Source organism: Epinephelus moara, chromosome 9, assembly GCF_006386435.1.
Source record: "Epinephelus moara isolate mb chromosome 9, YSFRI_EMoa_1.0, whole genome shotgun sequence".
In the NCBI taxonomy this organism is placed as follows: Eukaryota; Metazoa; Chordata; class Actinopteri; order Perciformes; family Serranidae; genus Epinephelus; species Epinephelus moara.
Window position 1 is genome coordinate 32,646,223 of NC_065514.1, and position 24,737 is coordinate 32,670,959.

The 24,737-nt window shown below is 40.7% G+C and overlaps 1 protein-coding gene across 2 annotated transcripts in view; it reads right to left on the bottom strand.

Moving 5' to 3' along the window:
- The window catches only part of dcc (DCC netrin 1 receptor), a 403,570-nt gene that overhangs the window by 178,940 nt on the left and 199,893 nt on the right, over nt 1-24,737 (bottom strand). For both annotated transcript variants that reach the window (XM_050052349.1, XM_050052348.1), the window contains exon 8: nt 3,948-4,107. In XM_050052349.1, the coding sequence (XP_049908306.1) occupies nt 3,948-4,107 (160 nt within the window). The remainder of the gene's footprint in view (nt 1-3,947; nt 4,108-24,737) is intronic.

Sequence of the window (24,737 nt, forward strand, 5' to 3'; positions counted from 1 at the left end):
TTATTTCGTCTCGTCTCGTTTTGGTCAATGAAAATGAAGAGACATTTTAGCAGAGGTTTTATTTTGTAAACCACATTTAGTCTCGTTTTTATTCGTCAACAATATTGCATTATATATTTAATTATAGTTATCGTCACATGACCACCATTTACGTTGCGTCTCGTCTCCTTTTCGTCACGTGATAAAGGTTCGTTGACGGCGATATTTAGTCATACTTTTCGTTGACGAACGCAACACTAATTACTAGGAAGATCTGATGATGTCATTTTGCATAATAATTAGCCATGTCACTCTGTTTGGAGGAGGCTTAGGGTTAGCACCTTCAGTGCAACGCACATTTGTTTGGTCAGACAATGACCTTTTAGTCAAATGGGACATCTTTTGGAGGATTTGGACATTCAGAATTATGAGCCATTGGAACAATGGTATGGCACATTAAGTCATCATGTTAGCACTGTAATTGTGAGCATGTTAGCATCACAGACTGTAAAAATAATGGACACAGCTACCACGCCATCACCCATTGGTTTGTGGACTCTGTTTTGAAGCCCAGAGTTCAGCATTTTAGTCATCTCCATCTTAGTTTTTTTTTTAAGCCAGAAATGATATCTAGGCGAGTGGCTGGAGCTGTGGAGGAGCCAGGGCTGGATGTGACTGAGAGCACTATCAGCAATCAGCCTGTTACTCAAAGTGGCCCACCCTTAATTATGGGTAACTTGAAGCCTGAATAAAATGTAAATGTGAATTATATAAAAAATCATCCCCTGTACAGCTGTTATAAAGGGGGAAATTAACTACAAAGACCAAAACTGTTTTTAACATGTGAATTTCTGTTGTAACTTTTGGCATTTCAACATGAGCATCAGTGGGGACTGACTGGCTTCTAAAGCCAGCCTCAAGTAGCCATTAGAGGAATGTTTTTGAAACTTCAGCGTTGACTTCATCTTTCACCCCCGGAGGTTGCCACTTGGTTAGCATGCTGACATTAGTATTTAGCTCAAAGCAGCGCTGTCACAGAGCTGCTAGCATGGCTGTAGACTCTTAGTCTTGTTTTACATCCAGGGCCAATGTTTTTAAATGTCTTGTTTTTATATAATTTATGAATGGCAACTACAGTATGGTTAAGGTTAGGGAAAGATTGTGGTTACAAAAAAAGTCAGCTGTTACAGGATGCTATCTCTGATTTACCCTGCAAGAAAAGTTAGACATGCTACTTGCCCATCCAACATCTCAACCTCAACACCTTTTACTTTTTACAGGCATATGGGACACACTACTTCCTGCACTGGCACTGGCTGTAAATTGCAAGGTGTAAATCTGTCATATATTGACGTAATTCTGGGGGTACTGTTCTCCAGTAGATAACAAAGAGACCAGCTCAGACCCAGCATCAGAGGGCTCTGGAGTCTTGGTCTGCTGAGATGAATTTTGTCTTCTGTCATAAAATCCGGAGACTGCGGCTGAGGCAAACCAACAGCTGGTCCAGTTTTCATCATCAAATATGTTTAAACTATTTTACTGTCAGGCTGAAGCCAACATGTACACATGTGCAGCACCTGTGTACCTTTGTGGAGTGACAACATTTATTTAGGGGAACATATGTTGTAATTTTACTGCTAACTGGGTCCAGAGTGCAAAAATCTAGTGTGGTTCGTATGAACTTTATCAAAAAGGCTGCTGTACAACGTAAACAATAAGGTCATCTGCCATTGCTGTTCCTGTATATGGCAATGTAGCTGTTGCCGTGTGTGGCATATTTCTAAATTGTTTCAAATTGCATGAGGTGGATTTTTTTTGGTTTTCCACAAAAACAGGCCTAGACTAGGTAAAGTACCACTGACATGTAAAATGGTGGCATCTATGAGTATGCTTACATATTGTGAAAATAATAATAAGCAGTATGACATGCCTAGCTACGACATGTAGGGACTCTGCCTAAAGCCTCTAAATAGAGAGTCAAAACTCATCTTTTTGTCCATCTAATTCTTTCTGCTTCCCTTCTTTTTCCATTTTTCTCTCTTGATCTCTCTCGCTATTTCTCTATTTTATTTTCAATATATTTCCTGGAAGTCATTACAACTGACAAAAAAAATTCATCCTCACTCTCCCTGCCTGCCATCTCCTTTCCCCTGTAATCTTTCATTGTTTTCCCTCTAAGTCTCTCTCCCTACCTCCCTCCTCTCTCGTTTTCTGCAAGTTATTAGCGCTGAAAAATCTCTGTATTTTTCTCTAAGTCATTAGAACTGACAAAACCTCTGCCTCTGTTCCTTCTGTAAGTCATTAGGACTGACAAAATCTCTCTGTCGAATCGTTTCATGATGAAACTTCAGTGGCTCTTTTGTCCAGCGTACCGTTCACAGCCCTAAAATACTGCAGGCCGGTTAGTCCCTGAGGTAACAAAGCTTAAAAGCCTGGGTGTGGAAGCCTTCAGCTGGAGCCCCGACTGTCAGAGGTTACCATTTAACATCAGCAGGGGACTCGCCAATATGTCACCCAGAGCTTTTTCTACTAAATGTTCAGAGCTGCTGTGTGCAGCAGAGCTGTGATCAAAGGAAAGAAGTGTTGTCTTGAACATGCTGTTAGTATGTCCTTTGCGCCTTTAAAAGTCAACAACATGGAGCTTCCTGTTATAAGGTATTGTGGTTCACAAACCTTCGAGTCTATCCTATGCTGATGGTAAGACTCTATGGATGGCCTGGTCCAGACAGAAATATCTCAGTAACCATTGTTTAGATTGTCATGACATTTTTTTTCCAGACATTCATGGTCCCCAGATGATAGATCATAAAGCCTTTGGTGCTCCCCTGACTTTTCCCTGAGATCCACCATAAGGCTCAAATTTGTGGTTTCCAGTGAAATGTCAACACAAGTGAATATAGATTTGGTATACAAATTCATGTGCTCAGGATGCAGCCCATCACAGAGGAAATGTTGGCATTGTATGTTTCTATGAACCACGTTACATTGGTATGTTTCATATATATCATATCAACATTTCTGAAGTGACTTAGTTTGTGAGCTGACTTTGTCATCTGGAGGTGAAGGGGATGGTGGATGGCTTGTCACCTAGCTGAAATGCCAGCCAAGCCGGAGACCAGTGTATGAGACCAATAAATAACAAAACCGGATGTGATTTGGTGGTTCACTGCTGTTTTTTCAGTGGCTTTTTTTGTAGCAACACTGTTTTGTTTTTGTTTTTTTTTAAATCGAGACATTTTTTTTTTTTCCCAGCAGGGATTGCACTCCCAAAACCGGGTATTTCAAGCCAAAACAAATCTTTACCCTAACCATAACTAGTGTTTTTTTGTGTCTTAACCTAACCACACAATAACCACAGTGTTGTTGAAATGGAAAGTTTCAATGCATCTGCTACACAATCTCAGTGCCCATTGACTATCAGTCTGACAACGATAAAGGAGCAAGGGCCAGTATTTCTGGCTCTGTAGGCAGGGGATATCTAATATACATCCTCAGTTTACCTGCCGTTTAAACACGATTGGTCAATACTAGTTTGCCAACAAACGAGAATACCAATACAGAAATCTTCCGTGGTCTATAGATGCTGCATACATGCGCATATTCTGTTTATAGAGCTACATAATAATGTGTAAATGTAACATTTCCATTTATAGAAATGTACAATGCCAACATTTTTTTGGGCGAGTAGGTTGCAGAATGAATGATGATAACTTTGGTGGTCCTCTGGCTTTTGATCTAGTACAATCATAAGGTCAAAACTTAAATTTGCTTAACACTTTGGCCTATATCCAAATACCTGTACAACAAATTTATCATGTTTATAGAAAAATGCAAACATTCAAAAAAAAGTCTGAAAAAGTAAAATGGCTGTGGGCTGTCCCAACCTCCAGGTTGGACACCACTGCCTTAAAGTTAGAATCCATGTCTGACCAAACAGAGACATAACAAAAAAAATATTCACATCTTACCTCTCGACTCCGTCCTGGGAATAATAAATACCATAGGTCTGCACGGCTCCTCCAGTCTCCTCTGGGGGGCGCCAGCTGAGTCGGACAAAACGGCTGGACACTAGGACAGGGACCAGGTCGCGGGGGGCAGAGGGGAGGGCAACGCCTGGGCTGGGGGACACTGGTGGGGGATCAGAGGAGGAGGAGTAAGTCAAGGGGGTGCCAGAAGGAGCAGGAGGAGGGCGAGGAGAAGGAGCAGGTGTGTGGGCGGGCCTATACTGAGTGGGTGTGGCCTCTGTTAACAGTTCATCCAAGGGAGAAGGAAGGAGGGAGGAAGGGAGGAGAAGCAGGGACAAGGATGGGGGAGGTGGAGGGGAGGTGCAGGAGGCAGCGCAAAGAAAAAACAAAAGGAGCAGATGACAAATGAGATGAGCAGATAAGGAACGGAAAAAGACGTGGAAGAGACAAGAAGGAAGAAAAGGAGGAAGAAGAGTGGTAAAGAAGATCACAGGCAAGAAGAAAAAAGCGGCAGAGCATCTGAAGACTCTAGTCATCAATCAATAGATATCAATTATCTGAACGTAAAGACTACTTCCTCCTCTCACATTAAATCAAAGCTTAGAATAATGTGACCATCTGATTAATGACTGACAGCTCAGCCTTGCTGGATTAATTCAAACATTCAAGTAGATGTACTTAAAAATTAGGATATTGTTCCTTTGAGAAATTGATGGATGGGGTTTTGGAATAAGTACTTTATAGTGGAGTTATATAGACTCACATAACACTTGTTCTATTCACCATCCTGAGGTAGAACATGAGCGACTAAAGAATACATTACAGGACAAACATGAGAGACACATAGGCTACAAATCCTGAGTCTTTGGATACTTTATTTGAGTAATGACATCTGATCAAAGGCCCTTCTTTTTACACCTGGTATTAAATTTTAAGCCTGCAGGATTAAATCTTGATATGCAAATTAGGTGGGCGGAGCTGTCCTACTTGTAACCAAGCACATACAGAAGCATCGCTTCTGAAGACTTGTAAGGGACTGATTGGCTAGAACATGCAAGGCAAGGGTCATGTGACAGAGAGAGACAGCTGAAGTCTTCACAAAATATGCAGTTCTAGAAGCTTAGTGACATAAGGGGTACTTACAAGACTAGATGGTAAAGTACTGTAGCTAGCAAGCTAATTGCTAACACACTAGTTAGCCGGAAATGTGCTAGCACTCATCAGGCTTAGTCACAGCTCTCTGAGCTTCAGTCGATTTTCTCTATCCCTAACCTTTTACTACTCCAAGACATTGTGTTCTCAGGGTTATAGATAATTTCTAGAATTTCTAGGACCCAGATACTTTGAGTTTTCGATCATTGCATGGTAATCAATGTCCAAATCAGTATTTGAATGCTCCATCTTTCTATAGCATTATCCAAAAAATATAACTTTTAAACTTACTGATTGGCCTAGTTTTGTGACTTCAGCTGTTTGACCACCTGTGACGGGCTTACAGATACACTAGCAAAATCTGAAAAAAATCAAGTGCCTGGAATAGTTTCAAATTTACAAAGATGACCCCCCAAAAAGTCAAGTGCCAGATATATCAAAGTAAACTGGCATATCACAAATCTATAACCAGCTAGGCAAATCACCTGAAAACTGTAAGTAACAGCTTAACCGTTTTGCAAAGAATTCTTTTTTCATGCTATAATGGCTAATTTTAATGCAACCTACATACTAACAAAGTAGCTAATTTAAATGCCAAAAAAAAAAAAAAGAAAGATGTTTCCAAAAATGTCTTCTTATCGCTAACTCCCAACCACCTTGAAGTTCTGATTAACTTCATATTTCTTAATGAAGCTTTGATGCCCCAGGATAGGTATTCAGGACAGCCCTAATAATTTCATTCAATTAAGATTATTCAAGTGGGATGAAAAGTTCTCTGAGCTGGCAAGCTTGCTTACTGCAACTGTTAGTTGAAATAATATATCCATGATTCGCAAAGAAAGCTCTCAGTTAGCAAATTCATGAGCCTGGTCACCACTGGAATAATAAGGTCACACAGCTTATTTCAAAGACCTATTTTTATCATCAGTAACATTCAAACCATTCCTCTTTATTGGAGCAGTTTATACCCCAATACAGGAGATTAAATAAAGGTAAATGGTGCGACACAGCTAACAAGCTATGGTAGCTCCCTTTATTGTGGACAGGTCGGCACTGTCAGCACAGTCCCTGGTAAATCGGTGTATGTGTTGATTTTGCTGCAAATTTTTACCATTTTAGATGTGTGGTGTGGTGTGACCAGGCCTTTACTGTAAACAGGTAATCAGAATCAGTGGAGAAGTTTGCTGTCACTAGTGTTAGCTCGGCTACCCCCTGTCACTGACCATGCTCTTGCACATTGTATATGCCCCTCAAGGGTCTCCCCATGGGCTCCACTGATTTTTCCTTTGCAGAGGGATAACCTTTCGACTCTTTGGGTGGATCTTTTTCACAGGAATGTGACCATAATGTGCAAATTCCATTTTAACCTGTATTAACGTGTTGTTCCTCTTCAGGTTCCTCTCATTAACTGTTTGTATTTATACCTTCAAAAAGCAACTCACTATAATTCATATATAACCCACGTCATCATGAGCCAGGAGGCTGTGATCACGCGACTTATGCACTGCAGGCTGTCATTCATCATATGACGGAATCAAAATAGGGAGTCAGGTGAAATCCCTAAAGTGAGTGCTAAACTGGTCAAACAGACACAGGACTTTGATGCAGTTGACTGCTATTTTTGTCCCGGGTGAAACCAGAAATTATTTTTTAAATTATATATGTGCATAAGGTCATGTCATCACGCAATGTCATGTCTTCACATTAAGTACGTCAAGTTACCATGGACCATGATTCGTTTCCTTAACCTATCCTAACCGCTTGGTTGCTAATTCATAACATATCATATAAACTGTGCGCATAACTTTTCATAAAATATCATACTAATTGTTGCATGTGGATGTGTTGTCCTGATCTATAGGATATCAAGATCATCATGATGGGGTCACTGACACATCTTTAAACACATACACATACAATATTTCATTTGTCTTAACTACATATCACATCTCCAAACTACACAAAATGTACACTAGCAGCTGCAGGTCAAAGTATCACAGAACAAGAATGTAGTGTTGCGTTTTGATCGGGGTGAACATGTTTTCTTGAATATGTTGATGTAGTATTTAAACACTGATGTAACAAAACAAGAATGAAAATGAAAACAAAAAAAATGACAATCTCCGACTGTTACGTGCTGGTTGATTAAAACTTACACCAGTTTTATGCCTGCTTATGTTGTATCAAAGTTTTGTTGTTGATCACCTTCTATAATCAGGATCACGTGAAACTTGTTGATTTCAATCTTATTCTCAATTTAACCTTGTGATTTTGCTTCAATTCCAATATTTGAAAAAAAATCAGGAACATTAATGATTTTAACAAAGAACAACTTATAACTTAAAACTAATCACTTAACTAATATCTTGTATTCAAAAGGTTTAAAGGCATCAAGTTTGCTTCAAAGACTTCTTGTTTTTGAACTGCCTACCATGACAAGAAAAGGTCTTATAATCGACGTTCAAATTAACTAATGATAAAACACTGCTGTGATGCTCTACAGCTGTTGAATGGCATAAATACTCTCGCTTCTAGTGGTTTATTTTTTTGCCACATGAGTTTTTTTACTGAACAGTTCCTTGCTTCCTTCTTTTGCTCCTGCCTGCCTTCTTTGCTTCATTGAACCTCTTTCAGAACTGCTTTGATAGATGCAATTGACGGTGCATACAATCAATAAGAGCAGAGTTTTGAAGAGCCTCATGAGACTAGTTAAACAGTCAGAAAATTATAGGCCTTTCTTAATACTGAGTGTGCCAAGTTTGAACTTGTGTTATTTGTATTTCTAACTTGGAGAGAGTCCAACCTTGCAAGAATGCAAAATTTGTATCTGGGACAACAACATTCATTATTAAACTACCAACAAACCTGAACAACTGAAACAGGGTTCCCAGTGTGTCTTCCAGCAGCATGCAGCTAAATCTGTACACCTGTTTCTGTCACTGTTATGTGTGTTTAAGGCTAAAGACTAAACTTAATATCTTACACACACTGCCTCATGTCATTGCCATGTATTCGTTTTCACTGAAATGTGGTAAGATCTAGAAATATAAGCAGCCAAAAGTATACAGATGTAACTCAATGTTTCCCCTATATGCAACTAGCCGGTGCTGAAATATGACCGCCGCTGCTGATTCATTTTTTATTTATTTACATGACGGCATGTCATTTCTGTCTCTACATAGTCGTGCATTTACAATTTTCCTCTGCTCTCTGTATCGCGCACGGCAGAGTTTCACCTCGATGCGCGCGCACACACACAGACACATGCGCACACACAGACACATGCGCGCACACACACACACACACACACACACCCTAGAGCGCGGCTCAGGCCGCATTTTCCTGACCGAACCTGAACCAAGTCTGAGACAATTATAACTGAGCCCGGCCTGAACCCGCAGCATGACACTAATGGAGCGGATTCTGTGTTGCGTTCAGGCGTTGTCACGTGCATAACAAATTCCAGCACTTGAATAGGCCATAGCACAACACAGCAGCATGTCAAGTGGGCCGAACCCAAGCAAAACTTTTGATTTGTTATCCGACCGACCTCATCGAGATAAGCAGTAGGTGGCACTAATTATCCAGTCAGTTGCAGTTATACCACTGCAGAACAACGGGGTGGAACAAAGGAAAGCAATGGCTGTATAATAATGGCGAACATACTAGGCCATAGAAATACAGAGTTTTGACCATACATTGTCATTTATTTGCTGAGTCAGTTTCTTTTGCACTTACTTGTCACTTACCAGTCATTTATCAACAGTCGCATTCTCCCCCCACGTACAAACTCTTGCGATATTTCAAGAATTTCTCAAATTTTTGGCATTTTCACTTAGGTGATTTTATGTTGAAATTAAAAATGCAGCTATTCTTCACCATCACCACTGGTTGAAAAGAAATACATACTGGAATCCTTGACTATACCTCAAGTTTGCAAAAGTTAGCTTCAATAATATCCTCAAAAAAGGTGTCCAGCAAAAAAACAACAAAAAAAACTCCAGGCAGTTGAACTGTTCTTGGCTGAACAAAGATTCTGGATTGTGACAGTAGCACTTGGTTGTGATTGACGACAGTTCAGAAGTCCACAAGAACACAAGTGCTGAAGAGAACAACTTGAAAATGGCCTGGAGTTTCCTGAGAGAGTGTGTGTGTGTGATCAGCAGTGTTACAGCAGTACTTGCTTTTAAGTTGCCACCAATTATACTGCTGTAGAGAGCAGTCCTCGAGGCAGAACACAGCAATAATAAATGTACCACACACACACATACAGGAAAATACCACAGCTCATAAGTTTTCTTACGTTTTAGTGTGGAGTCAATGATGGGGGGGGGATTATGGGAACATATCATCTTTCAAGAAAACATAACGAGTCCCAACTGAAAACTGATTATCTAAAACCCAAGTGATGCCATCAACTGTCCTCACAACTCTCCTCTGCTCTGCTCTGCTCTGCTCTGCTCTGCTCTCCTCTCCTCTCCCCTCCTCTCCCCTCCATCATAAGCTGAGAGAAATCCAATCTATCCCTGGGGTCAAAGGTCATAACTCTCCATTGAGTCTTTAAATGCTTTTGTCTGTCTGTACATGTCAATAAAGCTTAACTGAACACACACACACACACACACACACACACACACATTTCACACTTTATGATGTGATGTGATGAAAAGAAAGATAAAGAGGAGAAAGAGAGTGAGGAAGACAAAGAGGAGGAGATGGTGGCAAGAGGAAAGAGGAGTATGACATGGAGGAAGAAAAGACAAGGCTGAGAAAACCAATATGGTGGGGAAAAAGGAGAAACAGGAAGAGATGGTGGAAGAAAAAGAACAGAAAGGTGAGGAAGACACTCCTAGATGGAAATAGAGGAGTGTTAACACACCTCCTCTCGTCTCTGTGAGATGAGATTTTAGGGTGTGAAGGGCGGATTCGTTCCTGCTCGGTGACCCAGCCCAAGAACTGAGCCGGCGCTGAGCAGTAAAGCGTCACTCTCTGACGAAAATAGACGGGTAGGCTAAATAATAGAGTCAGACACCACAGAAGAAGAGCTGGAAAACAATCTGAATAAGTGCTGAAAATAACGCTGCAGCCTGCCAGACGACCAATGATACCTCCGTTCGTGCACACACGCACGCACACACACAAAGCCTCCCTGTTTTTTCCATCATCCACCAAGCTGTTCTGCATTTATATTGTTTCTGCTGCCTGAATGATCTTTAGGGGAGTTTGGTTTCAGCTCTGAGGTTTCTACAAGAAATGTTTTTTGTGTGTGTGTGTGTGTGTGTGTGTTATTAAAAAAAAAAAAAAAAACTACACGAGAGAATTATAACTTATACGTAAATGGACAAAACACAGTGTATTACATTTCTACTGACGTTCAAAATATATACACAACATTATCTCTCGATTTGGGCACAAATACACACAGATGTATGTGCTTAAACACTTACTGTTTTATAAATAAATGTACATCTGCCTCCTGACAAAACATTTCTACACACACACTTTATTTAAAAGTTTGGAATCGGCTCGTTTATTGATGTTTGTTTTCTTTCCTTCAATAATGGCTACTTCAACAGAGACAAAACAGTATAATTCAGACAGCGAGTGTATTATTTACTTTTGAAATACTGTAGTTGTAGCCCCAAAGAATAATGAAGTGAATCAAACTTCCATTTAGTCATTAGAACTTGGATTTTGTCATTTTCTCATCCAATAGGGCACAAGTTAGGGGTGGGCAATACCACAAAATTTGATTTCAATCCAATACCAAGTAGTACAGGGCCAGAATCATTGATATTCATACCAATACTAATACCAATACAAATTAATGAGGTGAAAAATCAATCTGCTTAGGTAACAGTAAGTGATAACCAATTACAGTTTGAAAATGTAACATTAACCAATGCAGAAAATCTGATTTGACTATAATGTTAATTTGACTAGGCTACTATATTCCTTGTCTGAGCCTCCCTGAACAGACTCTGCCAGTAAACTCTGGCTCTGTATCAGAGGTCTGGATGTTGAGGTGTGTCCTCCTCCTCCCCTCTTTTTCATTTGCAGCTCCAAGTTCTTTCTCATGTTTTTTTTTAAATCTTTCATTAAGCCATCACTGCTATTGTCGAACAAAACCAGTCAGGCTCAGACATACTATCTGTATTGAATGTCTGCAAACAGCTACTGTCATGTAAATGCACACATGGTTCTATTCATAGTACAATCAAGCTTCCACATAAGCCCACAGTAGTAAACACAGTCGGAGTAAACATCGGATGAAACTAAAACTAAGAAGACACTGCTAGATCGCAAGTAAATTGACTGAGTGCAGACAACACAAAAGCAGTGGAGAAGCAAAGAGTGCATACACTAGATGTGTTCATGACAACGTTGTTTGCACAGACAGTTTTACTTTTGAAACAAAACTAGGTAGGACGTAGAAGAGAGAAACAAATCCCCTTTTAGGTATTGATCCTATTGACACTAGCATCGATCTTCAAAATGAAAATGTAGTATTGAGAGCATTGTTATTTTAAGATTGATTCGCACACCCCTAGCAGAAGTGTCTCTTGATCATTATTGTCCCTTCTCTAAGTCCCGCCCCTCTAACGCGGACTGGCCTATCATAGTGTATCATTGACCAGCTCTGACAAGGGTTCAACAGCTACACAGCTGTGCCTCATGGATGCTAATGCAATCCTTTCAGATTTTCCTCATTTTGTGGATTTCAAGCTTACTGATACTCGTTACCTGGAGAGGTTGGAAGGCGATAGATGTTTCTTTCCTGTTCCAAAACCAAAATCAAACCCTGGAAAGTGTAGGGTTAGCTACCTAGCTACTGAGAGTATAGCTTATTGAATGTATACATATAATGCTTTTGCTTTTTAATGATTAGAACAATAAATAAAGACCTACCCTGCTGTACAGGAACCAATGAAGGGAAGCAGGGAAACTTTGCCAAAATGCAACCAGCTGCATGTAATCGCAGTGTGTGCAGATGAACAGTGTTTCGTTTTACCTGGAGCTCCTTGCCCGTCCGCTGGTGGAGGTCCAGCTGCAGGCAGCACGGGGGAAAACCAAACATCGTTGGTTGAATATCAGCAAAGTTTCCCTTTATATTCTTTGTCTCCTATCTCAGTTGGCAGTGATGTGGTGGTTCATTTTTATGCTCTGATCTGTATGTTAGGCTTTAGCTTTTAACTATCTTCATCTTTTTAAGTTGTTTTTGCTGCTGAGTGAGTTTGACATCCTGGATATATCTTTAAAAGACATATTTTATATCCTTCTGTATGCTTCTCTCTGAAATCACTTTTTTGTTTTTCTAAAAAAATTATATTTCCTTAGAGAGTGCAGTTAGTAACAGTGTAGGCTCCATGCTTACTCTGATAGCTTGACAGACCATCACAATGGGTCGGGGCTTAGTGAAGGGCCAACTGAACCACAACAGTGGGCTCTAAATACTGAGTTATCCTTTGGGCCTTCTGCAGTCTACTCAGTGGTTAGACTGAGTAGGTTTAAACTGTGATTTGTCAGTCCATGGTATGTTCAGCTGATATTCCCTGATACAGCCCCAAACAGCGCTACTCCAAGACTAACCTTCTATTGTGAAGTTTGAAGAAGAGCTCTGCTAAAGCAACACGTTGCCTATTAACTGCTGCTTGTTATAGGCATTGTTGTGCACTTGACACTGAAACAGGAACCTATTCCTATTCAAATCTGCACACATTTTGATGCTCAGCTTCCAGTTTCTTTCACCAATGATTGCTGATTTGTTCTAGTATTAAACTGTTGGCCAGAAAGATCTCTGTCTCTCTCTTTCCTTTCAGCTGTCAGTCTGGTTGAATCATTGTACGGCATTTTGTTCTTCATCTACAAAACAAAACCTTCATACAAAATAACATTTCTTTGTAAAGAGGACTTTCTATAACCTGAAAGCGTAAAAGACCAGTCACAAATATATAGCAATCCCCTCAGCCAAGTTTGGACCTATTAAGCTTTTGTAGCAGGCAATTCCAAGCCTGTAAATGCCAGGAGCTACTGCAGCTGCTAACTGCTTAATGTTGACACCTAGTGCCTCGGTTGACTGCTATGTTGTTGACAACTGCTGCTACTGACTGGTACTGCTGCTGCTAACTGCTGCTACTTTTGTTGCTTGATATTATGCTGTGCTCACACTACAAGTAACAGTGTGGCCAGCTACGTTTTTGACAAGTTTCCGTTGAAGTGTTGCTCAAGTGCTTGTTACATTGTCACAGGCTTGTGTGGATCCATTACTTGTCACAAAGCACATTTCCTGAATGTAATCTGAAGTTTGTATCTTGTCAAAAAATAAGGGTTTTTTGCTGCTGCTCTCCCTGCTGTAGGCTTTCAATGTAGGCGCATGGAATGGCAGAGAGGTTTGCTCTCTCTACCTTAGGCTTTCCATGTAGGTGCATGGAAGGGCAGAGAGGCCCCAGAATAGAGCCATACTGCCAAATATAATACTGCAAATGGCAATAATGTTTCCTTTGACTAAAGTGGCTCTGACTGAAATGTTGTTGTTGCATGCTGCTGCTACTGCTAACTGATAGCAGGTAGTATTCTAAAGATAGATAGCGGGGTATGTAAGAAAAAAAAAACGAGTTAAACTTTGCCCACACTGTAGGGGCTTAAAACACCAATACATACTAGTACTAATACAGTATAAATACATTAAGGGGGGGCTTCTGATATGTAAAAGATCTACAGACTGAATCTCATTCTCTCCTTATCATTTTGCCTATAAATATTCTCCATATCCCTCTCTCCCTCACCCTCTCTCTCTTTCTTAACCTCTATTTATGCAAAAGAAGACTGCTGAGCTTGGTCGCTCACTTCAGCTTCACTCTGCTTCACATTCATACTGCCTCTCTCTATCTCTCTTTCCCTCTCTCTCTCTGTGCACTCAATTTCAGGGCTCATTTCAGCCAGCTGCCGTTAAAAACGTCTGTACTACACACGCACACACTTCTATCTGCCCTCTAGTTTTAAATTCCTCTAAAATGGATATTTATTCCTGTAAATCTCCACCACAGTGGGTGAGTGAGTAAAATGTCTAATATCTTGAGTGAGTGAGTGTGTGTGTGTGTGTGTGTGTGTGTGTGTGTGTGTGTGTGTGCTGTTTGACCTAACTGACCTGAAGACGGAAACTGACTTTAATGGATAAAAGTTGAAAAGAGGCACATAGGCACACAGAAAAAAGAAGCGGATACTAAAGGTCGAATAGAATACACAACACTATAATATGACAGCATCCTCCTTTGCCACTTAAGTTTTATATATTTTCTCTTACTGTTAGCAAATTAAAAAAGGCCAAAAGTAACAATGACTGTATCTATTGACAAATACTGTGTGTGTATCCAAAGTCTGATATTTCTTATTCCTGGAGCTCGATGGAGCCATAGCGCTCCATTGTTGTCTAAATTATATTAAAGACACATCAGTGACTCACACTGTTGCACTGGCTGACATGTTCCTTTATTACCATGAACACAAACACACTGTAGTTTATTTTGACTTAATCCCACAGTGCTGCTGCCACAAACACTCATTAGAACACAAAATGCCACTGAAAATAGTCCCCAACAAATGCACCAGGTTTTTCTGTTTAAGTAGCAGTTGCTAAAAACTACAGTGCCCCTCTGTTTTGATAAATTATGTAGCCTTTTTGAACAATAAGGCAATATGTTTGTGAGACTGAAGACTGAAGATTTTTATCTTCAGTAGGAACTAATGGGCTTGGGACTGAGTGCCACAGACAGGGTAAGGAAGTCAATGTGCTGAGAGACAAAATACCACATTGTTGATTTTATAGCGGTGTCACTATTACATTTGAAGGGATTAATGACTGTAACAAAAAATATCTTAGTTAACACAGTGCAATGATAATAATCCAACTTTTGTGAAATGTCGCCATTATCACTGTGAAGAATCAAACTTTCCCCACCTCTTGTCTGGCCGCATTTTCCCCCCACACGGCACCTTTTTTTTTGTTGGTGTCTGACGTCGGAAGTCACTGACCAAGCAACTTTATTCGATGACTTCGGAGTGAAGCCGGATTGGTTTTAGTCTAACAATTGCAGGACACGGACGAGAAGATGCACTTTTGATTTTTTTCAGATGTCTGCCACCAATTTTGATGATCTGGTCAACTGGATCCGGCCCTATGCTGCTCACGCCGGGACACACGAAACTCCAGTAGATGCGTCAGAGAGGCTTGTCATATCTACCCAATCACAGAGCATAACAAAATATAACAGTGTCTGCGACATAACTAAATTCTTCAGGTGTGCGACACTCATAAGTGTCAAGCACCCTACAATAAACCAGGCAACCAGTTTGTCTTGTATCAGACTAACTAACAAGTTAGTTGCAATACTACTTTTATTACTATTTCAATACATGACCAAGAAGCAAGATTCTACATATAAATCAGACAGCTTTGGAGCTGTTGGAGTTTCGATTCTTTTCTTTTTTTTCTTTTTTCCCTGCTTAGGCTAAACACATCCTGAATCCATCTCTGTAATGGGCGCACATTGACAAAACTGATATCCATCTTCTCTGACTCAGAGAAAGTCAGAAACAAAAAGATTAACCTAAATGTCGGACTGTTCTTTTACTGCCCCAGAGGCACTGCCAGGCGTGTGTGTGTGTTTTCTAATTTGTTGTGAAAGCTCTGTGTGTGCCTGTAGTTTTAAAGCTGCTCATGACAGTGTGTGTCTGTGTTTGCAGTAATTCACTGTGAAAGCAGTGACTGTGTGGGGAGAGGAGAGTATGTGTGTATACATTAATTTACCCTGAAAGCTGTGTGTGGTGTGGGTGTTGTGCGCTACCAGTTACACACTGTGAAAGCTGTGTGTGTGTGTGTGTGTGTGTGTGTGTGTGTGTGTGCGGAATTTTCAGTAAAAGCTCTGTGGTACAGTGCAGTAATTCCAGGGGTTTATGTCGTGTAATGTAGCGTTCCCTGTGTCTGGAGCTCTGATGTTTTCATTGTGAAAGCAGAAAACACAGGTCACACACCGAACTTTGAGACCGTCATCAGTGCCAAAAAAACCCTAACACACCCTGAGGTGACCTTAGAGAGCTGACCTAACTGCCTGATCGGTCTGTAATAATCAGTAGTTCTCAGTAATAATCCAAGCTGCTACGACAAACTACTTCAACTCTAATACACCCCAGACTGTTGTTAACACACTACTGTTTCCTTTACATCACAGCTATGCTGATGTTTACAACACGACACATAAAGATTTCAGTGCACAGTGCAGAGGATAGATGTAGTGTTGGAATGTCAAAAATAGAAACCAGAAAAAAAGGAAAATAGTCTTCTTAAAAATTACAACTATACACTACTAATTTGCAACAGCAAATACACTGAAAAGGCTGAACAAATCTGGAGAACATTCACTAACGATACATTTCATTTACCTAAACTATTGCTGCTTGTGACAACTAAAGCATGATGAGTATTTTTATATCTAAGGCAACTTGAAACAACTTCCTAGACTGGAAAAAACACATCAGTTAACATAACCCAGGCAGCAATTATGTTTAATCCAAAATGTACCATTTTGAAATAGCAGGGCTTAACAACAAGGATTGACTAATTGCAACTCACTTGCCTGATGAAAAAGAATTAAACACATTGTTTTTTCCAGGGCTGATGATGGAAGTGGCAATGGAGTAAGCCATCTCCCTTTCTTCTCATCTCACTGAGAGTTGCACATGCCCAGTATCAATTGGGCACTCACGAGAAAATGGCAGTAAGCAAGTATTTCAGTTATCCTAGAAACATGAAATCAGTTGGATGGTGTTAGAAGTTGTGGCCGAAACTCCATCTATACATTGCACAGTTTGGCGCAAACCACAATTTTTTTGCCATTCAAACTGGTCACTGTGTCAGGTTAGATGATCAGTTAACTTCAAGACTTAGCTGCAGTTTGCTCTAAGGGTAGCTTCAGGGGTAATTAAAATCAGAGAATGTCACGATTGAATGTAACCAGTCATAGTTCAGATTTGCTGCTGTGGACTTAAGAGTGAATAACTGTAGAACTCACATGGAGGATTTTTGCTGCCTGGTGTCCCAGAGTGGAACGACTGTGTGAAACCAGATTTATCCAGCTTTATCTCACTTCCTCTCATGTTTTTGCCTCAGACTCTATCTCAGCTTTCCGCCAGATGTGAAGCCTTCTCGTCTTATCTCACTCTACATTTTAATACCTCATGTTTGGAATGGTTTTACAACAAAATTATGGACTGACAGCACAAGATAAAAATGAAACATAGCAGGGAGTTTGAGTTCTTGGTTGCTTTGATCAAACTTTTACAGAAATGTTAAATTTGTCCGGTGACAGAGAAACTATTTTATATTCAGTGTTGGATTTAGAGAAAAACGGAATGCATCATGTGTAGATTCGTCACAAAGGTGTGCATCAAACTAGACTTAAAGGTGCAGACTGAAGGACTAAGGGGGAGCTATTGGCAGGAAGGGAATACAATATTCATTCAGGTTTAATAAGTGTATAGTCACCTGAAACCAATCACTGTGTTTTGTTACCTTAGAATGAGCCCTTCATATCCATATAGGAAGCAGGTTTCTACAGTAGCCCAGACCAGACAAACCAAATACTGACTCAAGAGAAGGCTTTTCAAGTTTCTATGTTACCTGAAGGCCACTGTAGGTTCTTAACATGCTTGGAAAGGAAGGGGTTTGCCGAGGGGTAATCAGTTGGTTGCAACCTGCAACCTCACTTTTAAGATACCAACAAATCCTACATACTGCACCTTTAAAAATGTATTTTAAAAGGTAACTTTAGTATTTTTCAGCTTTCAATTGGACCCTATTTTCCCATGTTTTTGTGTCCAAGTGACTAATGAGAACAACGGTTTTTGAAATTGGCGCAAAACAGGCTGCAATGTAACTACTAGGGGCATTGGTCACTGTCAATGTCCGTCCACTTAATGTGCTTGTTTTTGCCAATGACAGGGTCAGTTTCTTATTCTAAGGGCTTTATGCTCAGTGTTAGATATGGAGATGGAGATGGAGATGGAGACTGAGACGGACAGCCTTCCATTCGTACTCTGCGTTAGTTTCATCCCGAATTATGAATGTTTTCTGAAAGCTTACAGATATGGATGAAACAAAGCAGTACCACCAGAGATTGTGGGGGCAGTGTAGCATAGTTCAAGCAAGCTGTGACCACAGGAGACAAGGAGGACAATTAAATATTGGCAGAACAGAATGAATTAATAATAAAATGCTCCTTCCACATGTTGTGATATATTTATTGACCTAACAGACCACTGCCGTCTATTACGCTGCCTCTCTTAAAAGGTACAATGTTACGACCTCCTTCACCATCGCCTTGTTTATTGTTGTATGAAACTTTTGACTATGTCCTCTAGCGCCATCTACTGGCTGCATTTACGCCAACATATTCAATTCAATCACAATTTATTCACAAAAACATAAAAAATACAAGTAAAATTCATAAGAAATAATGGAGATGTGAAATTGTACACTACACATCAACAGAGTATAAATGAGTCTTAATTTTCTAACAACATTATGGTTGAACATAAAGGATCTTACTCTTTTACAAAAAGGTCCACTCTATGGGCATCCTTTCCATAAACAGCCGCAAAATCGCCATTGCTAAACACACCAGACTACATCTAAATAAACATTAATTTAAGCGTGAATAGAGTCAGCATGTTTTCATATCTAACTGGGTGAAATAAGGGTTTATTTCAACCAAACCCAAGCTGGTGATTCCTGGAATAGAGGACATTTTGAAATGTGTTTTATGATGACAAATTACTGTTTACTTACATGGAGTCTGGCAATAGCATTTTGTGAGCTGTTTTTGATCAAACAAAAAGGATATTACTCTTTAACAAAAGGTCAACCTCTGTTGGGGTCCTTTCCATAATGGTGTCAGACACTTTTAATGACAATCTGAGCCTGTCAGTGGCAAAAACAAGCACTCTTGGTTGACGTAAATTGATGGCGCCGTATGCCCCTAGTGGTTACATTGCAGCCTGTTTTGTGGTGGCTGGCTGCAGCACTCTAGCTCAGAACTGGAGCCCTTTCAAAAATTGTTGTTCCCAGTCATTTGACACAAAAACATGGGAAATGGGGTCCAGGTTGAAAAAGACCAAAGTTAACCTTTAACACACACGAAAAAGCTGCTAAGGAGCCTCCCGTGCCCTTAAAATCTACTGTTGGGAGTGCTGTTTCATGGTGAAAGCAACACTGGACTGTGAGTGGTGGACTGGACAAAACTGGGGGCTGATATACCAAAACTGTATCTCTGGGCAACAAATTTATTTTTCTATTTGCAATGTCACTAAATGAATGCATCTATTTCTGTGCCTGTGCCCCACTATAACTAAGCATGTAAATGAGCATGAGCTGCAGTCATCCAGGAATTATCAAGTGCCCTGTACAAATGAGCATGAATTGCAGCTTTCAGGGAATAATCCACTTGCTTGTATAAATGAGCACAAGCTGGAGGTGTCCAGAAATTATCCACTTCCCTGTATAAATGAGAAAAAGCTACAGTCATCCAGGAATTACCACCTGCTCTGTCTAAACGAGCACAAGATGGAGCCATTCAGGAATTATTTACTGAGCTGCAGACATCCAGGGATCACCCACTGCCCTGTACTAATGAGCCGAGCTGCAGGTGTCCAGGAATTATCCACTGCCCTGTTTAAATGAGCAAGGGCTGTGATGGAAAAAACCTTTAGAGCCACAGAGAGCTACTGAACTATGTCAGGTTTGAAGACAGGGAATCTTTTGACCATGCCTTTTGTTTTTCCTGATGCAAACCATGATCCTAAAACATTAGAGCAACGTACAGAAACATGTTTTTGGGAGATTTCATGAACCTTACGCCGCAAACACACAGATAACTGTTGTGATGTGTGTTTTTGGTGTTTTTAAGTAAAACAATGTGAAAAATATAATTTGTATGCTTAAGCTATGCTTTCTTTTACTAGAAAGATTCATTAAATAGGTGAAACACATGCATTTGAGCGCATGTGCGTGTACGCACACACACACACACACACACACACACACACACACACACACACTCTTCCTCTTTTTTCCTCCTCCTGCTGAGTGATGATGAAGGGGCTGATGGGAAGGTGTTTCATCACAAAAGGGATCAATGTTGGAAGTGACAACACACACTCATATAAACACACACACACACACACACACACACACACACACACACACAGCAGGGTGACACATTTAGGTGTAGGCGGTGAGGTACAAACCTCCAACCTCTAACCAATCGATAGATGAGGACACGCACGCGCACACACACACACACACACACACACACACACATAGACAAACTATATGGATGACCTTCCACTTTCTCCAATCGATTGAGCCGACATCGCACAAACATCGGTGCTACGAGAGGAGAAAAGATAAATATTTTCCTCTCATCTTCCATCTCTCCCTTTCTTCTTTGTCGGTCTTTATGCAGAGTGAGCGAATTTAATGGTAGAGAGAGGAAGAATGGTCTAATAAGAGATGAGAATTGTGACATGGAAAAATGATTGTGAGAAAATGTGGGGGTGGAAAAACCAACCTTAAGCAGTGAACCGAGTGTCAAAAATACATAAAGTTAAAGAAGTATTTCATTGCTGAAAAGATGGTCTTCTCATAAAACTAGTTTGTCTATGTGGCTGAATATATTTGATCTGCGCTGATGAGTTTTATTGTTAAATCAGTAAGTTTTTTCAGCCTGTGCTTGCACACCACAATATGGCCCCCGCTTCCTGTTCACAAATTATCGTACTAAAGCCAAACAGTGCACTAAAATATGTTTCTGAAAACATTTTCACTGAGAAATAGGCAATACTGTAACAGAAAACTGGTTTATATTTGGTCAGCACTGCTTAGTTTTACAGTTTGATCTCTCTCTCTCTCTCTCTTGCTCTCTTTTTTAAGACCCCTGATTTTAGAATAGAAAAAACAATATGGTGCCCACTTCCCGTTCACAAACTCTCTCTTGGTCCTCGTCTATACTCTTTCAGTACTCCTCAAAGTCAAGGTAGGATCCTTAAATGGCTGAATTTCAAGGAGGCTAAGTCATCGAATCCCACCAAAAGTCTGTTCCAATGTCAAGGATCTTTCGAATTCTACAGTGGACCGAGTCTTTCTTTCAGAAAATTTTCAAGAATGCATGTGTGTTAGAGGGTAACACGGGAGTGGATTTTCAGTCCCATCCCGTCCCATCCCACTCCCACAAAAATAATCCCATCCCGTCCCAATCCCATGAAAAAGAAAAAAAAAAATCCCGCCCCGTCCCAATCCCACAAGAATGACGCCTGTCCCATCCCGCTCCCGTGTTGTGTTTCAGTTACAGTAAAAAAAAAAATATATATATATAGTACATGGATCACACAATACCTACATTAGTTGAATATAAACCCAAATATGACATCTAATGTTGTGTTTTGATGTTTATTGCCTAATTATTTTAACATTCACTCCACCTTGATGCTGTTCAGAATGATAAACACATTTGATTTCTGATGTGGTCAGACAACACGTCATAAGAACCAGTTCTGAGAGAGAAAAATGTAGTTAAAGTATTGCAGTAGAAGTAGTGTTTGGTTCCTCTGACTGATATTATTATATATGGCATCATTAGATTATTAATACTGAAGCATCAGTGTTAGAGCAGCATGTTACTGTTGTAGCAGGTGTGCAGTTAAGTTGGTCGTATTCGCTCTTTTTGTTGAGATGGTTTTAGAACAAATCCGGCACACTGGCTCGTCCAAATTACTGGGCTGCCCTCTGTCATTTGCTTTAAATTCAAAACACTCCCACCCAGGGGCCGTGGCATTTGGTTTAGGAACAAGTTCCATGTCTTTCTCTTACGCTCAACTCTCTGTTTTCTTCTCCGCCTCGTCTCCCCCTCACGAAGATCGCACTCTGTGTGTGTAGCCCATAGCCCCGCCTCCCCCACAGAGACAAAGACACTCGATGACAAGAGCTTTCCCTCCATTCATTACGCTAATGAACCAATTCACCTGGCTGCCAGACGATGCACGGAAGTGAACACTCTTGTTGTCCAGTCTCTTTGGTGGAGAGAGACGAGGAAAACAAACACACATGAATTTGGCAATTAATCCCTTTTAATTTACCGTGCAATTAACCGACTCGCATATCGCGACAGGCCTAATTATGATTCCCAGTCCCGCCCGCTCCCGTTGACTTTTTTCTCCATCCCGTCCCAATCACGTGAAGAATAGTGAAACTGATTCCCATCCCGTGGGAATCCCACGGGAATCACGTGACCCGTGGGACTCCCGAAAAAATGTCAGCCTCTAATGTGTGTATCCTCAGTGGGCATGAAGTACCTGCAATTTTTTAGGCACGATTTGCTGTAATTGAAGGCAGAGCCTCTTCAATGAAGCACACCTGGGCACTTGCTAGCCTGTTCCAATGTGTTCACTGACTGCTTGGAGGGAGTTTTGCCTAGCCTTTGTAAGACCCAACTCGGAAGGACCCATCTGACCAAGGAAGTATCCTTGACTTTGAGAAGCACCATTTGTGTCCGTGGTTGTGGACGTGCACTATGTAGTTCAAACAACAGCCCAAGAGCCAGCAAAAAGTTTGCAAGCAAATGAGCAGGGAGATCTGGGTGCTGGCAAGGTGGAGGGAAGTTCACCACATTTCATTTACAAGCACTACCCACATTGCTATGCAGGCTGTTCTTACCCGTTTTTCATGTTTTCCTACGAAAAGCAAGGCACCCAAATTCGTACATATCCCACTAATACTGAAAGGGTGCACTCATGTGTACAATGTGCTGACAGCAGAAAACAAGGAGGCAGTCAAGAGCATAAATAAGGAGGTAGGTTGGGGTGGTGGATGGGTCACGCGATTCCCCGGACATCGCATATTTGGATCTGTGTGAACTTTGAGTCATTTTAAGGTACGTCCTCACCAGGGGTGGACTGGGACACAAATTCAGCCCGGGACATCCAGGCGCACCGGCCCACACACTGGCCCACACGTTTCTACCTAAAATCCTCTATATGCTTGTACTGACTGGGGTTAGTCAGCTTCATTGTCCTTGGGACTGGAAGCACCACCTAACATTAATTGCGTGCATCCACAGGAAAAAAGCAAGTGCATATTTTCTTTTAGTACAGGTTTAAATTATAATGATCTAATGCAATACCTAGTAGACTAGCTGGCGTCTTGAGCCGGACACCTAGAAGAAATACGCAATTTGCCAAAGCCAACCTTGCACATTACACACTCACGAACGTTAGCTAACATTAATGCACCTGCTATGGTACTGTCGGCTCCAGCTCCCTCCGTTGTTAGCAACACCAGCAGTCTCAGCCCATCGACCAACGATGTGTCCAAACAGGTCGGTTACTTTGGAGCACTTTGCTGCCTCTTCTTGTAAAGTCATTAAAGATTTAAGTTTTGTTATTCAAGTTTTTTTCGCGCCACCCTTTCTTTTTTTACCAGCTTTATCCATGTTTTCTGGCTAACGGTCAAACTAGCCTGGTCTACCATGAGTAATGACTGATGACTGCGGCTGAGCCAATCAGATTTCAGGAAAAATGAGGGCCTCTTTCGTATTGGAAAAGGCCGCTCTTATCTGCTCCTTCAAGTATCAAAACATAAGATTGACACCTACGTTTCCTGTGAACATCTCATAGCAAACAAACAACATGGGAGGGACGCGCATTGCAGTACTGACAGCTAGCAACTAGCTTGACATTCACTAGTCTTTTTTTTTTTTTCCTTTCTTTGACCACCGGGCCAGCCCCACCGGCCCACACCAGCCCACTTGGTGACCGGCCCATCGGGATTCGTCCCGAACGTCCCGAAGGCCAATCCGCTATTGGTCCTCACCATGTTCCTTTACCTAGACCTAACCTCCAGAACTTGACCTTAATTATATAATTTTACATCGTACATTGTACATTGTAACATCAGTCGTGGGGCGCATATTCGTAAGATATCATCGAACTGTTGTGCATGCATTTTTCGTAGGATATCATAGGAGACCATTCTATGAGAGTAAGTTGTGTTACCATACAAAGCTGGTTAAAAATCCGCAAATTATCCCTGTAATTCACAATAACGTCCTTTACCTTGACTTTACAGGGTCTTCCTTTCCTGATATGCTATTAATGTTAAAGTGTTGAGATTCAATGACAGGAGCGTAACCAAAAGAAGTAGAAGCAAATACAATCACTTAATGTTAACAGTATGTGTGTTAAAAACAGAACAGCAGTGATGTTATGCTATGCTTAACTTTTGCTGAAGCCATGTGTTGTTTTATTGTCAGGCTCCTACACAGTGTTTTGGAAAACACCACATCTAGAGGGATGACACTGACACAAGAACTGAGGCTAACAATACCCAGTCAGCAGCATTTAAGTGGCAATGTATGCTCCTTAGGGACTGATGATAACATGATCCAGTATAACACTTTCTGTGTTTACTCTTGTTTGTATGATCTTATTTTTTTCTGATTCTGATGAATTTTCACCACAGTTTTATCAGAAACAATATCAGAAAAATATAAAATTCTATTCCTCACTGGATCAAATCCGATTGGTTTTGAAACA